Source organism: Manacus candei, unplaced genomic scaffold (genome assembly GCF_025592945.1).
Source record: "Manacus candei isolate 608988 ecotype Guabito, Panama unplaced genomic scaffold, ASM2559294v1 h1tg000069l, whole genome shotgun sequence".
Taxonomy (NCBI): domain Eukaryota; kingdom Metazoa; phylum Chordata; class Aves; order Passeriformes; family Pipridae; genus Manacus; species Manacus candei.
This window is the reverse complement of record NW_026138117.1, coordinates 3,997,025-4,009,266: the sequence shown is the minus strand read 5'-3', so window position 1 is coordinate 4,009,266 and position 12,242 is coordinate 3,997,025. Positions and strand designations below refer to the sequence as shown.

The following is a 12,242-nucleotide window of genomic DNA, read 5'->3' as shown; positions in this document are numbered from 1 at the left end:
TGGTGTGAGCAAAACCAGCCCCTCCACAGGCAAGCCAAGGCAAACAGAAAGCCATGTGATTTCACAGGAGACCTCGGGGGAAGAGCAGCCTCAAGAAAGTTCACAGCTTCAGGACAGTAACATAAAAGTCTTGTCAGTTTGGTCTGGCTGGCCACCCAAAGCCCCACAGGGTGATGGCAGCCCACCCAGCCTGGTGCCCTCATGAGGATCCTGGGGTTGCCTCCCATGGCAGCCTAGGGACAGTGAGGGTGGGTTGCTGGACCTGGGAGACCTGTCCATGCTTCATTATCACCCTGGCCATGGTTGAGCCATGAAAACTGATGTTGAGTTTACACCCACAGCTCCCCATTTCTTTTCCTACATTTCTTTTCCATCGCGTATGCCCTGAGGGTTACCGAGGCTCATCACTGGAAATGCATCTTTCCGGTAGGACTGTCTGCAGCACAGACATTTCAGACAAGCCAAATCTGTCCTGTCATTGCAACAGGACAAAGGTCCATCTATGTGGTCAGTGGCAATTGGTGTGGCCATGTGCCTACATAAGTAGCATTAGGAAATTATTAATTTTTTTAAATCATAAAATCTTGTTTCATTTCCTTAGTGGTACTCAGAAACAAGTGAGTAAGAATGTATGTTAAGACAATCTGTTTAATATGTAGAACTTTTCCCTCTCAATTCTGGATATGGACTGATAATCAACAGTAAGATGAAAATTATCCTGAAATGAACAGTCATGCATCTACCTTCTTCCAGAAGGAATAATTCTTAGTAGAGACTTTAGAAGCAGTACTTCTACCTATGAAATGTGATATTCCAGCTAATGTGAAGGCATCTGTAATGAATTCTGAAACAAATTGAAAAAGAAGCAAAGCTTTCTTTTTTAAGACCTCTGTTAGGACAGCACTTTCTGAAGACAAAGATCAGCTCAGCAGAGCATCAAGGAAGGTATGTCTAGAGAGAAGAGTTATATGGAAAAATTGTAACACACCACTGCATAACCCTGTTCATCATTAGAACTACTGTTAGATAGTGCTAATTGCATTCACATATGCCATGTCCAAATATTTTAACCACATTAAGTCATTTTATTGTTGTACTCCCTTTTATTCCCTTCTTCATCAGTGCAATACTTGATGCTTGATCAGAAGGGAAAATGAGTGAAAAAAGGAGATGAGAACATTCAGTCCTGGAAAAAAAAAAGAAAAAGCACAGAGCCTGCATCATTTCTGGAAATGATTTTTCCCTCAAAAAATGCTCTGATAAACTTTGAGGAAAAAAATCTTTGTGGTGAGAAGTTTCTCACACCACTGAGCACAGAACACTTATTTCATGGGTACATAAGAATCTGACTGCAACCAAAACTGCACAAATCAAAGATAAGCAAAAGTGGAAAAATTAAGTTTTGGGTAAAAGAATAGCCAACACTTCAGGTTGTTTTTTACTTAATCCAAATGTTCTGTTCAGCCCCCTGTCACTATAACGTGAGTGTGTTTTTAAACTGGAGGAACAGCCACTGTAACAGCCTTACTTAAGTAAGTCTATTATTTCCTATGTATTAAAGAAGCAATCCTTTTGGTATCCAACTTCGCTAGAATCCAGAGTAAGATTTAAGCCAGCTGAGCCAAATTCTTTTTTGTGGTTTGCCAGCTCTTATTTTAAAATCTCTGTGACATCTAAATTTGCACTTCCACAAGGCATGACAAGAAGACCAAGATTGCCTCACTGAAACTGTCAGATGAAACAAAATAAGAGCTCAGTCTTGTCCTGCCAAACTTGGCTCACATCACTGACTGTCTTACAAAGTCAGATTCAATGTCTGGCAGGCAGGATCAAGCTCTAAATTTGAATGCCACCACCATGAATGACAGTGAAAAAGGTTAGAGATCAACTTGGTTCTTGGACGTGCCCAAAATTTGGGAACATTTGAACACAGCACACTGATCTCCATGCTCCTCAATAGCAAACCTCTAAAAATAGACAGGAAAATAAAGTACACTAAGCTAAGTTTTAGTAGATCTCCAAAGCTTGCCCTTTTCCACTGGTATCCCCTTTTCCCAAGACTAACAGTTTCTCTCTGTATCTACCATAACATCCTTAACCTCATCTTCTTGAAGTCTTTGGTTAGAACTTTTCCCCCTTGTGAACTGGAATTGCTGTTCGAGCATCTGTTTTGACTGGGATGGGAACATATCCCAGTGCAATCAATTCAGAATTGTTGGCTAACTTGAGGCGTAACAAAGGATTCGATCCCACATATCCAGGCTGTCTTTCCCTTGTCCCCATCTCTCGTGAGCCCTCCAGCCCACGCGCCACTCAAACGTGGCCGCAGAGCGTCTGTTTGCCTTCAGGCAGATTCATTCCAGTGTGCCTTTAAGAGAACGGTTAAATAACCAGCAGTCACAAATAATTTAGAGCACAAATAAGTGCCATTTGTAATACTGCAGCTATTAAAAAGTGTAAGAGGAGAACGCACCCTGTTTTGTATCTCTCTCACACGTGGGCACATGCTCATGAATGCACACAAACACAGATTCCCAGCCTCTCTAGGAGCTGCCTGTTGCTTCCTGCAAGGCAGAAGGTCAGGCTCACTTCACTCCCCTTGGCCTTTCATCTCAGACTGGGGTAGTGTCAGCATGAGAAGCTGTGTGGAGGAGATGTGGCGCACAGAGATGGATGGCAACAGACACAGAGAAAGAGGCATCTGAGAGCATGTCAGAAAACAAAATGAACACAAAAGGAGAAAGGGATTAAGGGAATAAAAAAGAAATTAATGAAGAAAAGAAACTGCAGGGGAAAAGGACATTATAAAGAAAGTAGCAGCTATATTAGAACATGATGAGAAATAAGTAAAAAGACGCAGCAGTCAATCCATCAAAACTAGCATTTAAGAAAAAGAGGCTAAGGAACCATTGCCACAATTTCTCCTGCACCTAGGATGAAATCTGTCTCCTCTGAGGTCATTGAGAGTTTAGCCACTCATTTCAATCAACCTAGGATGTTACCCCGTTTTCTTTTTTATTTCCTAGCACAATCCAAGCAGATACTTGGGTAGTAGCAAATGCATCTTAGGTGGTTGACATAGCACATCCCTGGGAAGAGTTACCACTATTTGGGGAATTTAGGCTTGTATTTCACCTATTTTCACATATATGGACTTTTGTGGGGAAAAAAAAACCTGCTTTAATTTCTGAGCTTTCAGACTTCCCAATAAATCTTGTAAAGCCTGTGGCACAACACTGGCAACTTTTGTCTGTGATATCCTAAATGCTAGCACCACTTCAACCAAGTTACTTTTTCCTGGATAAGGAGACTACTTCTGTGAAGACAGAGGAGGTGTTCCATTGCTTTGTTTGCAATGACTGAGACCTTCCTCCAGTGGCATTGGAAATTAACCATTTTATTAATGTAAAATACCAAGGATTTTTCTTCTGCTCATCTCCACTGAAAAAGATTAAAGTTAACTCATCTGCACTGAAACCCTGCATGGTTGTTGTGGTCAGACTGCAGGAAAAATCTGAACAGATGCAGGACAGAAGACTCAGCATTTACAGATCTGAAAAATTCTCTGTATGGTTAATACCCATGCTGATTATACATCAATTTGGAGATCCAAATCACTTAACAAGAATTAACTGCTTAATGCAATGCCCCTGAGAGGTATTTAGGTAGAGCTAAGCAAGAATTATTGTCTCTGTAGAACTGACAAGGGAGACTGAGACTGAGATGTGGCTTGTTTGAAGCCACATGGCAAGTCAGCTGCAAAATCAGGATTAGTGCTTGGGTCTCTCACTCCCAGGTGCCATGTTCAAGTCACTAGACTGTGTTGCCACTGAAGATTAATAGGGATTAATGAGCAAAGTAGAAGAGAAAGAACAATGTATGCCAAAAATATAATAATAAAACTCCAGGGTGAAAAATGGGTACTGAGGTGTTGAAAGGCCCAGAGAAATCATGAAATCCAGAACGAGTTTTACAGTTTTTTAAAAGATGTGGCTCTGATGATAACCAACTCCAAAATGGGAAGGAAGGGAGACCCTTTTAAATCTTACAGCCTGTAAATCTTATGAAAATATGAACCAGACAGTGAAAATCACATTCATACATTTATATTGCAGATTTACAGAGAAACACTCAAGCCGCAGTTTACATGTGATTGTAAATCCCCCAGAAATCCACACTGGAAGACAATCCTCAAACAAAACCCCTAGGAACAGTGAGTAGTACAGAATAATGCAGTGAGAGAGGGCATGTTAGGAATCACTTATGATAAATTGCCTGAGCTGAGCTCCTCAGGCAACTTCTTGTGGCCACAAGATAGTCATGAGCATTTAAACAGGGCAAGTCTGTAGGTGCAAGAGGTTTTCATTAACCTGTTTTCAGCCCTGATGAGAGAGAGCATCATTGCAACGCTGTGCAGCTCTGCACTCTTCAAGGAGAACACCAAAAACTGGACAGGGTTTCAAGATGAGGGAGAATGGTGCTTAACATGTTCAGAAAACATGCCTTGGAGTGAAAGATACCCACACAATGAGCTGAGCTTGTCTGAAGCGGGGCCAGTGGCTGACTTGATCACAGTCTATAAACACCTACCCAGGGAGAGGAGCTATGAGGCTGGAAGGCCACTCTGTCTCAGAGGCAATGGTCTAACTTTAGCACAAGAAGATGTTTATAAACAGAGTTAAACTAACCTCACATCTTAACACAGAAGGTGAAAAACTGTGCGTGTGGTTGGACTGAGGTGGGTTCACTATAAGAGGATTATCCAGAAGTTTTGCTCTGGGTCCACAACAGCATCCAGATCTGAAGCAGACAAAAAGCTCTGGAGAATCCTATAGCCCGAGTTACAGCATGCAATGAGGTTGTGCCCTTCACAAAATTTTCTTCCCAGCTTTGCCAGCTTAGGAATAAACTGCACTTAAGCTAAAACAAACAAAACCTTAGGAAATTAAAACAGAATCAACATGGAAGACATATGAAGAGTGAGACGTGAAAGAAGACAGATATAAAAGCATTCTTTCTGGTCTGGTTCCCAAATGGCAGTATATAGTAATGACATCTTCCCTTAATCTTGGCTTGGAAAAAGCGTGTCTACAGCTCACCAACTGTGGTCCAAGACAGGGTGACATCCAAAACTCTGGGTGGTTGATAATATGACTTAGAGCATAAATGGTTCACTGCACAGTTCCAGAGCAGCACCTACCACCCAAGGAAGAAAACAAAATCCTCCAGAAGCAATGCTATTTACTCATGAACAGGCAGCACGTATTGCTACACTGTCACCAAAGAAATGGTTCGAATTCTCACCATGTGTACCCCTGTGCCATCTCACTGAAGTCTCTGGTATAGCTCGTGTAACTCCATACAATCGCTGTAGCAGAGCTGTCCCACGATAACAGCAGTTAATCCACAGAACAGGCAAAATGGAAAGCAAAATCTCTGAATCTGCCAACAGTGAATTTATTGGCTTTTATTTGCCAAAGCTGCCATGGGTGAAGTATAGGAAAATGCATCCACAGTCAGCCTGCAGTGCCTCCAAGACAGTCTTCCAAGCCCAGCAGAACATACTTCAATAGTTCTCTCATTTGTTTCTTATCCCAAAATGCTTGTGAGCCCAGCAGTTTATGAAACAATCCTTTTATAACAAATAAATAAAAAAAAAAAAAGAGGGGTTTCTGGGGACCACTCTTAACACTTCTGTATCTCCATCTCAATAGCTGTATTCAACCCGTTCTGCTCACTGCTTAGTCCCAATTACAATAAAAGTATTCAATTTCCTCTCTGATTTCCCTTCAACAACAGATTGCAACTTGTGACACTTTAAGCTAATTTTGGTAGCTCATTTAACACACACTGAAACCTGAATATGTTCCCAAGCTCTGGCTCATTACAATAAGGGATGGAGAAAGGAGATGAAACCTCTGGATATCGAGAACCTGACCATGATTACTGCCGGCTGAAAACTTGGTTTGTCCTAGCAGTCTTGGAGTACAGCTAGAATCTTTAGTGAATGATTAATGGACTATAGGCAGATCAATGAAAGTCTGCCCTAAATGTATTTGAACCAACTTGGGTGAGAGTCAGAGAAGTCTAACCAGCCAGTATCCTGTAATTTGCAACTTGATGTAGTGAAACAGCATAATTCATCTCATTTACTGTGGCTGGTTTCTCTAACCTGAGTGGTTATTTTTTTCCCTTCCCTGCTTCCTACTCAGCATTAAAGTTATTATGTGGTAAGTTGGCCTCCAACATCCATTTTCATATTGAGGAGAACCTTCCTCCATTGGTAACCCCTCTGAGTCCAAGAACTGAAAATTCAGGTTTATATTCATTGCTGGTGAATACACTCAGCCACTTATCAAGAGAATATTAAGCTTCCCATAAAGCACTTTACAGTGATAAGTCTTGGAGATATTTAAATTCTGTCACCAATATTGAACTTCAACATTATTTCTTATCCCTGATTTCTGTAACCAGTACAGTCACTTACTTCCAGGAATAACAAAGACTGTAGAACATATTCTCATCTTTCTTGCTGGATGATGAGTTGGCCTCAGTAAAGTTGTTAATGATGTAAAATAAAATGCAAATTAAATAGCACAATCAAAATCTAGCTATTAAAAAAATAGGCAGGCAGTATATGATACTAAGTACCATCCTTTTGCTTACATTGTTAGATAGATAATACCAACATATTATAAATATAATAAATCACAAAGAGCTGTTTCTGTAGTCATGAGTTTCTCAAACTATGGGTCATTACCTCCATGGGGATTCAGGAATGAATTTGAATGGGGTCACAAAAAAACGGTTAGCAAGAAGTGAGGGCACATATTTCCCCCTAAGTTGAGCAGCCTAGTCTTGTGGCAGGGGAACAGGAGAGCAGACTGTAATTAGTGGCTGCAAGTATTTATACTTGCTAGGGAACTGCTAACTACCTTTAATTACAACAGCTCACTTTCTCCAGGAGAGGGAAGCAATATAGGCTAGAATTAAAATTGCTGGATAGTTGCTAACTGCCTTTCATTGCAGGCAATAGATCTGTTTCTCCAGGGAGGAAGAATAAACTTGTGACTGGATCTTATTCCCCCATCATTTAGAAATGGGGCCATTACCAACTCAGGGAGTCACACAAATATGCAATCAAACATGGTTGTATTTTGACTGTAAGAAAGAAATCAATAGTCTCATTTAGAGAATGTGTGACCACCAGGCAAAGACTGAGGCACCCCATGCAATCTGCATTGCATCTTGGTGAAGAAGGATATTTATTAAAGGACTTAAAATGAGAGGGTAATTGAAAAAGTAGAATGATCTCACTGAAAAGCATTTGTGCACTTCTCTCTGCTGCCCTGCCTGTCATCTGAACTCACTTTCTTGCCCAGAAGGGAATCATCTTTTCAAAGCTGTCAGCAACTGGATGCACCAAGCTGGAAACTGAAGATTGGCACTTGAGGCTGCAGTCCCACACCATGTGTCCTGGCTCAATTAGCACAATAAAAGTCTTCTCCTCTTCCCTCTTGAGGGCAGCTTTCCTCAAGCCTGGAAGAGAAAGTATCCAGCACTTCTCCCTCTCAAAATTAGGGATTTTAGGGAAATAGAACAGTGATATGAACCCTACATCCCATGTTAGGGGTTTTTAGTGTCATCAAAGTCCATTTTTGCTTTCCTGAGGTCTCTGCAATGTCCATGAAGCCTGTGGCTGCAGGGCACACTTCAGTGCCTTCTGGCTACCACAGACACCATGTGCCTTGCTCCAGGAGTGCTCTGCAGCTCCAGACAGGAGTGGAATTGATGTCAGGTGAAAGCAACCCTGCTGATGGACATGACCATACATCAGCAGCAAAGGTCTCTGCTGCACTACCCCCATGATCCCATTCCTATTCTCACACTGCACCCTGTGATGTGACATCCTCTCCCTGGGGAAGCAGCTCAGAAAAGTGATGCAGATTAAAAATAATAAGGGGGAAATGAAGGGGGGGGCGTAAATTAGGAAAACTGTTCTTTTTTGGCTGAATCAGTTTTCCAACCTATTGTATTGTACAACCACATGAGCACCTGTGGTGACCTGAGCCAAGAGTGGGAAACATGGTAAGCGGCTTAAACAGCACTGCCACGTAGTGGCTGCATGTGAGGGAAAGACTAGCCCTAGCTGCTGGTGGAAGAGGAGAAGGAGAGGTGACCTGAATGAATGGTGTCTGCACAACTTGGCCATGGAAAAGGGCTCTGATAGTGCAAGGAGGCTCCTGAGTTTTGCAGGCAAAAGTGTAACATAGCACAAGCCTCAGCATCAAAGCTGCGCAACTTGAAACTCCAAATGCACATAGCTTCCTGCTAGTGAGGGTGATTAGGTGTGGGAGGAGGGGAACCTGTGTTGACCCAGGGTGTTAAAGAAGAGGTTAAGCCGTAAGTCATTCTGAAATCTAAGATCTGGGTCTCTCCTGTGCTTGTGTGCAAGACGTGAGATGAAATTGTCCTAATGAGGCCTTTTGGGGAGGAGATAGGAAGAATGATGCCACCCCATTGGACTGGAGAGTGGCAGCTCTCTATTTAAAGACTGTCCCGTACTCAGTGGCTGGATGGCATGGATGGTGGTGTATCTAAAGAGCATGCAAATAGTATGACCTACTGGAAACAGTGAAAAATACCAGACTCACCATATTATTTTCCTAACACTGAAAACAGTGTGTTCATGGCACACTCCTGCTGAGGTGGTAGGACTTTCCAAGCCCTTCCCACAGGTTCTCTGCCCACTGCAGAAGGTCAACACTAAGGAAAAACCCTCCTGCAAGCCATTCCACTCTGTCTTCTGACAATTTGATATGTGGCACATGGCAAACTACATCACCCCAGGGAACCCAGGAGGCACAAGTTATTCCAGAAACTTCACAGAGCAGAAATACTGATTCAAAAATCAACTGGAAACTCTTCCCACTCCTGTCAGATCTTCAGGGATCCGTTCTGAGGATCTTTTCACACCTTTTTTGTGAAATGCAACATAACTGCAACCACAAATCAGGTTCTATCAAGTTTTCCTTTGCAACCTGTCAGAAACATTTTGACAATCCAGAAGGGTTACCTCCATGCTCTCTAGTGCTGAGCAGGATGCCTGTAAGCCATCTACCTCTTTTGGGAATAAGGATGCAGCCCCCAGCCTGGAAAGCCAAGAAGAACAGTTTCAAAACGTATTTACTAGTAACTGCAATGAGAAAATCGATGTTTAATTCCCTGCCCCTTGAGTCTCCATAAGTCATTCTTAGCTCTGTGTACCTTCTGTGCCATGTGAGGCACAGCCTGGACAGGTACAGCTGGGAAGAGGACACTCTGGACAGCTCCAAGTAGAATGAAGGCTTTAAGGCGGATTTTCAAAATGTTATGGATTTCATCTTTGCTTAGCAGCTGGTTACTGTGCCAAAGCCATGAATCACATCACTTGAAGTGATTGAAGGAGGGGAAAGAATAATAATAATAAAGTGGCAAACTAGCTCAGGGATAGGCTTGGGAGTCCTATTAAACTTGAGAGGCTACAATTTCTATTCCCAGACCTTCTGGTTAACACAAGAAAAAGCATCATGCTTCCCCACCCCATCGAAAGAGTTGTACTAGGCAAAAACTGAAGAGCAAACCAGCAACAGGTCAATCCTGTACTGTGTAGGCAAACGCTGCCAGCAGATTAACATGGCAGCACTCAGGAGAAGTCTGCAGCAGCTCTGGCAAGCTTTGCAAAATTTATAATTCATCGCAAATGGAACAAAATATGTGATGTTTGTTTCTGTGGAAGAATGGGAGGAGACTAATGGTAAAGGAGAGGGAGTGGGAGTGCGGAAGCGGGGAGAGGGGAAAGCAGAGAACCAAGCCCTGGCGAGTTTTCAGGGACCCGCAGAAAAAATTGTGTAAATGAGTAGTTCAGACCTCAAATACCATGCAGTGCTTTGACAATCTTCTGGGTTTTGGCATTTTAAACAAAGTGTTCTTACATTTACTAGACTGGAATGCCATTTGACTATAGACTCTCTGCTACTTTGCTTGTACTTTAACATTTTGGACACATGACAAAAATGTGTGTAATGCATTTTTTAAAGTGTTGATTGTGCTCGTAATTTTCAAGTCAGAATATAAAATAAACATCTCTGCCCTTTCTTCCAGCAGGCAGCACAGAGATCTGCTCTCCGCGTTCTATCTGACAGGTACATTTTGTCATTTTTATGAACTATAAATTGCTTTATGAAACGTTGAGCCCTATTTATTGTGGCATATAACTCATAATCGGATTTTGTCCCCAAAGTATCTGTGAACTGGGATGTTAAACATTTTGCATGCTTGGATTTGTCATGCATGTGTAGAGTTTATTACTGCAAAAAATCACGGTCTTGTTGTATTTCATACAGAGTATGCAGAATGCCTTGTTGTGATACCAAACAAGAGATAAGAAACTTACTGGAGAAGGCATGAATGATGCAGTAAATTCTGAGCTTTAGAGTTTGCTGAGATATATCTGAGCTCATTTTTCAGCAATAAGTACTTCATTTATTCCGAGATGTTCTCTTTTGACTTTTTCCAAATCCTTTCTCTGGGAATTACACTTCTTTTGATGAGATCCTCTATATGGTTTATGCACAAAAACAATGCCCTTTTTTAGCCCTTAAGTTTTAAGGGATTGGTATTTTGGAGGAATTTAATTAATTTTTTCACTTCTTCTGGAACCGCAGCAGTGCTCCAGGCAGATAAGCAGGGGATCTAATCCTTAGACAGTGTTCAGGTTTTACTCAGCTCTTTTTCAAGCAAAAATCCATTAACTTCAGTGGGAAACTTGTCCAAGTGAGGAATTCAGGATTTGGGCCATAGTAAATGTTATAGTTGGGCTGTAGGTCTGCACAGGTATTTACCTTAAATGACTTTTATGAAAGAGGATTGATTGAAACATAAGGTAGCTTTCTAAGACGGTCCTGATTTCTTTTCCAGTTTTGGGAAATGGGGGAGGGAAGGGGGAGGAGAGACTGTACATTTTAGTGCCTGTGAAAAAGAACTAGCAGATTTACATTTTTCCACAAATGAGGTACTGTGTCATGCAGGCTGACACAGAGTAAATTTCCCCATGCCTTGTTGGCAGCCCCCTCTGCTCCGTCTGGCCCCCAGCCCCCCGCCTCCCTGGGAATAAGCGGTAATTGACTCTGGAAGCCAGCTCAGGCCAGGATTTCTCCAGAGCAGAGCCTGTCACTTAGGCTGAATTATATGTTGTGCATGGATGAATAACATTTCTCTCTGCTCAGAGGCTAAGACCGCCAAAATTATCGACTTTCCCTTCCCAAATTTACAAACACAGTTTTGTTTAGAATTTTTTGCCCCCCCTTTAAGGAAAAAAAAATTCCCCAGTGAAATGTATGGGATGCTGGTGAAATTGCTGGCACGGTTGTAGGGCACAGAAGTATTTGCTGTAACTGGAATGAATGTGAAACAAAGAGGAGTTGGAGTCAGCATTATGCCCCTCTCCCTGGAGGTGTGCAAACTCACCCCTAAGGCAAAGCAGATTTTGCTTTTGGTGGGGACAATACCATGACCAAAGGAAACACGGGGATTTTTTTCTCAGTATCCTTCCCCTGAGCTGAATGAGGAACATTTCTACAGAACTGCCCCTGGAGGTAACTAACAAGCCCCAAACCCTGCAGCTCACTTTCTGTCTCCCCTAGGAAGAAAAGTGGTGGTGATGGACAGATGGTCCCTACCTCATGGAAGGTGGTGAGGGAGCTGGACACAGACTGCCCTCATCCACAGGGCAAAAAGGCTTCAGTGTTAACCATCACACCTCAGTATTTATCATCAGATAAATGTCCTGTCTGCCCCTAGAAGCATGCCCAGGGACTACAGCTTTCTCACGTGCTCTGCCAGCATTCGGTGCTGGGGCACCCTTCTGCCCCGGCTTCTGGAGGGGGTGCCGGGAAGGCTGGGGTGCATCCTGGAGGTTGCCTCGCTGCCACCCCTAACCTCACTGCAGCAAGCAAAAGCAAGGGCAGGGGGCCAAAATCCCACACTGTGACAGCAGCTTCTATCTCTTTTTGGCTAAAGGGAAGATGTCTGTGATACCACTGCTCATTAGTTGTGTCCTAGTAGCAACTGAGAGCTCCCAGTCACACAGCAACACTTCCAGTACCAAGGGAGATGGCAGCTTATATAAAGCTTTCAGTAATTTTGCCCACTATTTAAAAAAAAAAAATACTCTCCAGCAGTTCCTGTTGCAGTTCCTGCTT

General features: G+C 42.6%; 1 protein-coding gene across 3 annotated transcripts in view; it reads left to right on the top strand.

The window, feature by feature from the left end:
* The window catches only part of AFF3 (ALF transcription elongation factor 3), a 333,159-nt gene that overhangs the window by 238,587 nt on the left and 82,330 nt on the right, over nt 1-12,242 (top strand). For 2 of the 3 annotated variants that reach the window (XR_007907616.1, XM_051806788.1), the window contains exon 9: nt 10,144-10,184. Coding sequence is in view for 2 of the 3 variants with exons in the window: in XM_051806788.1 (XP_051662748.1) it covers nt 10,144-10,184 (41 nt within the window). In the remaining variant the exon portion in view is untranslated. The remainder of the gene's footprint in view (nt 1-10,143; nt 10,185-12,242) is intronic. The other variant, XM_051806789.1, reaches the window with a different exon arrangement.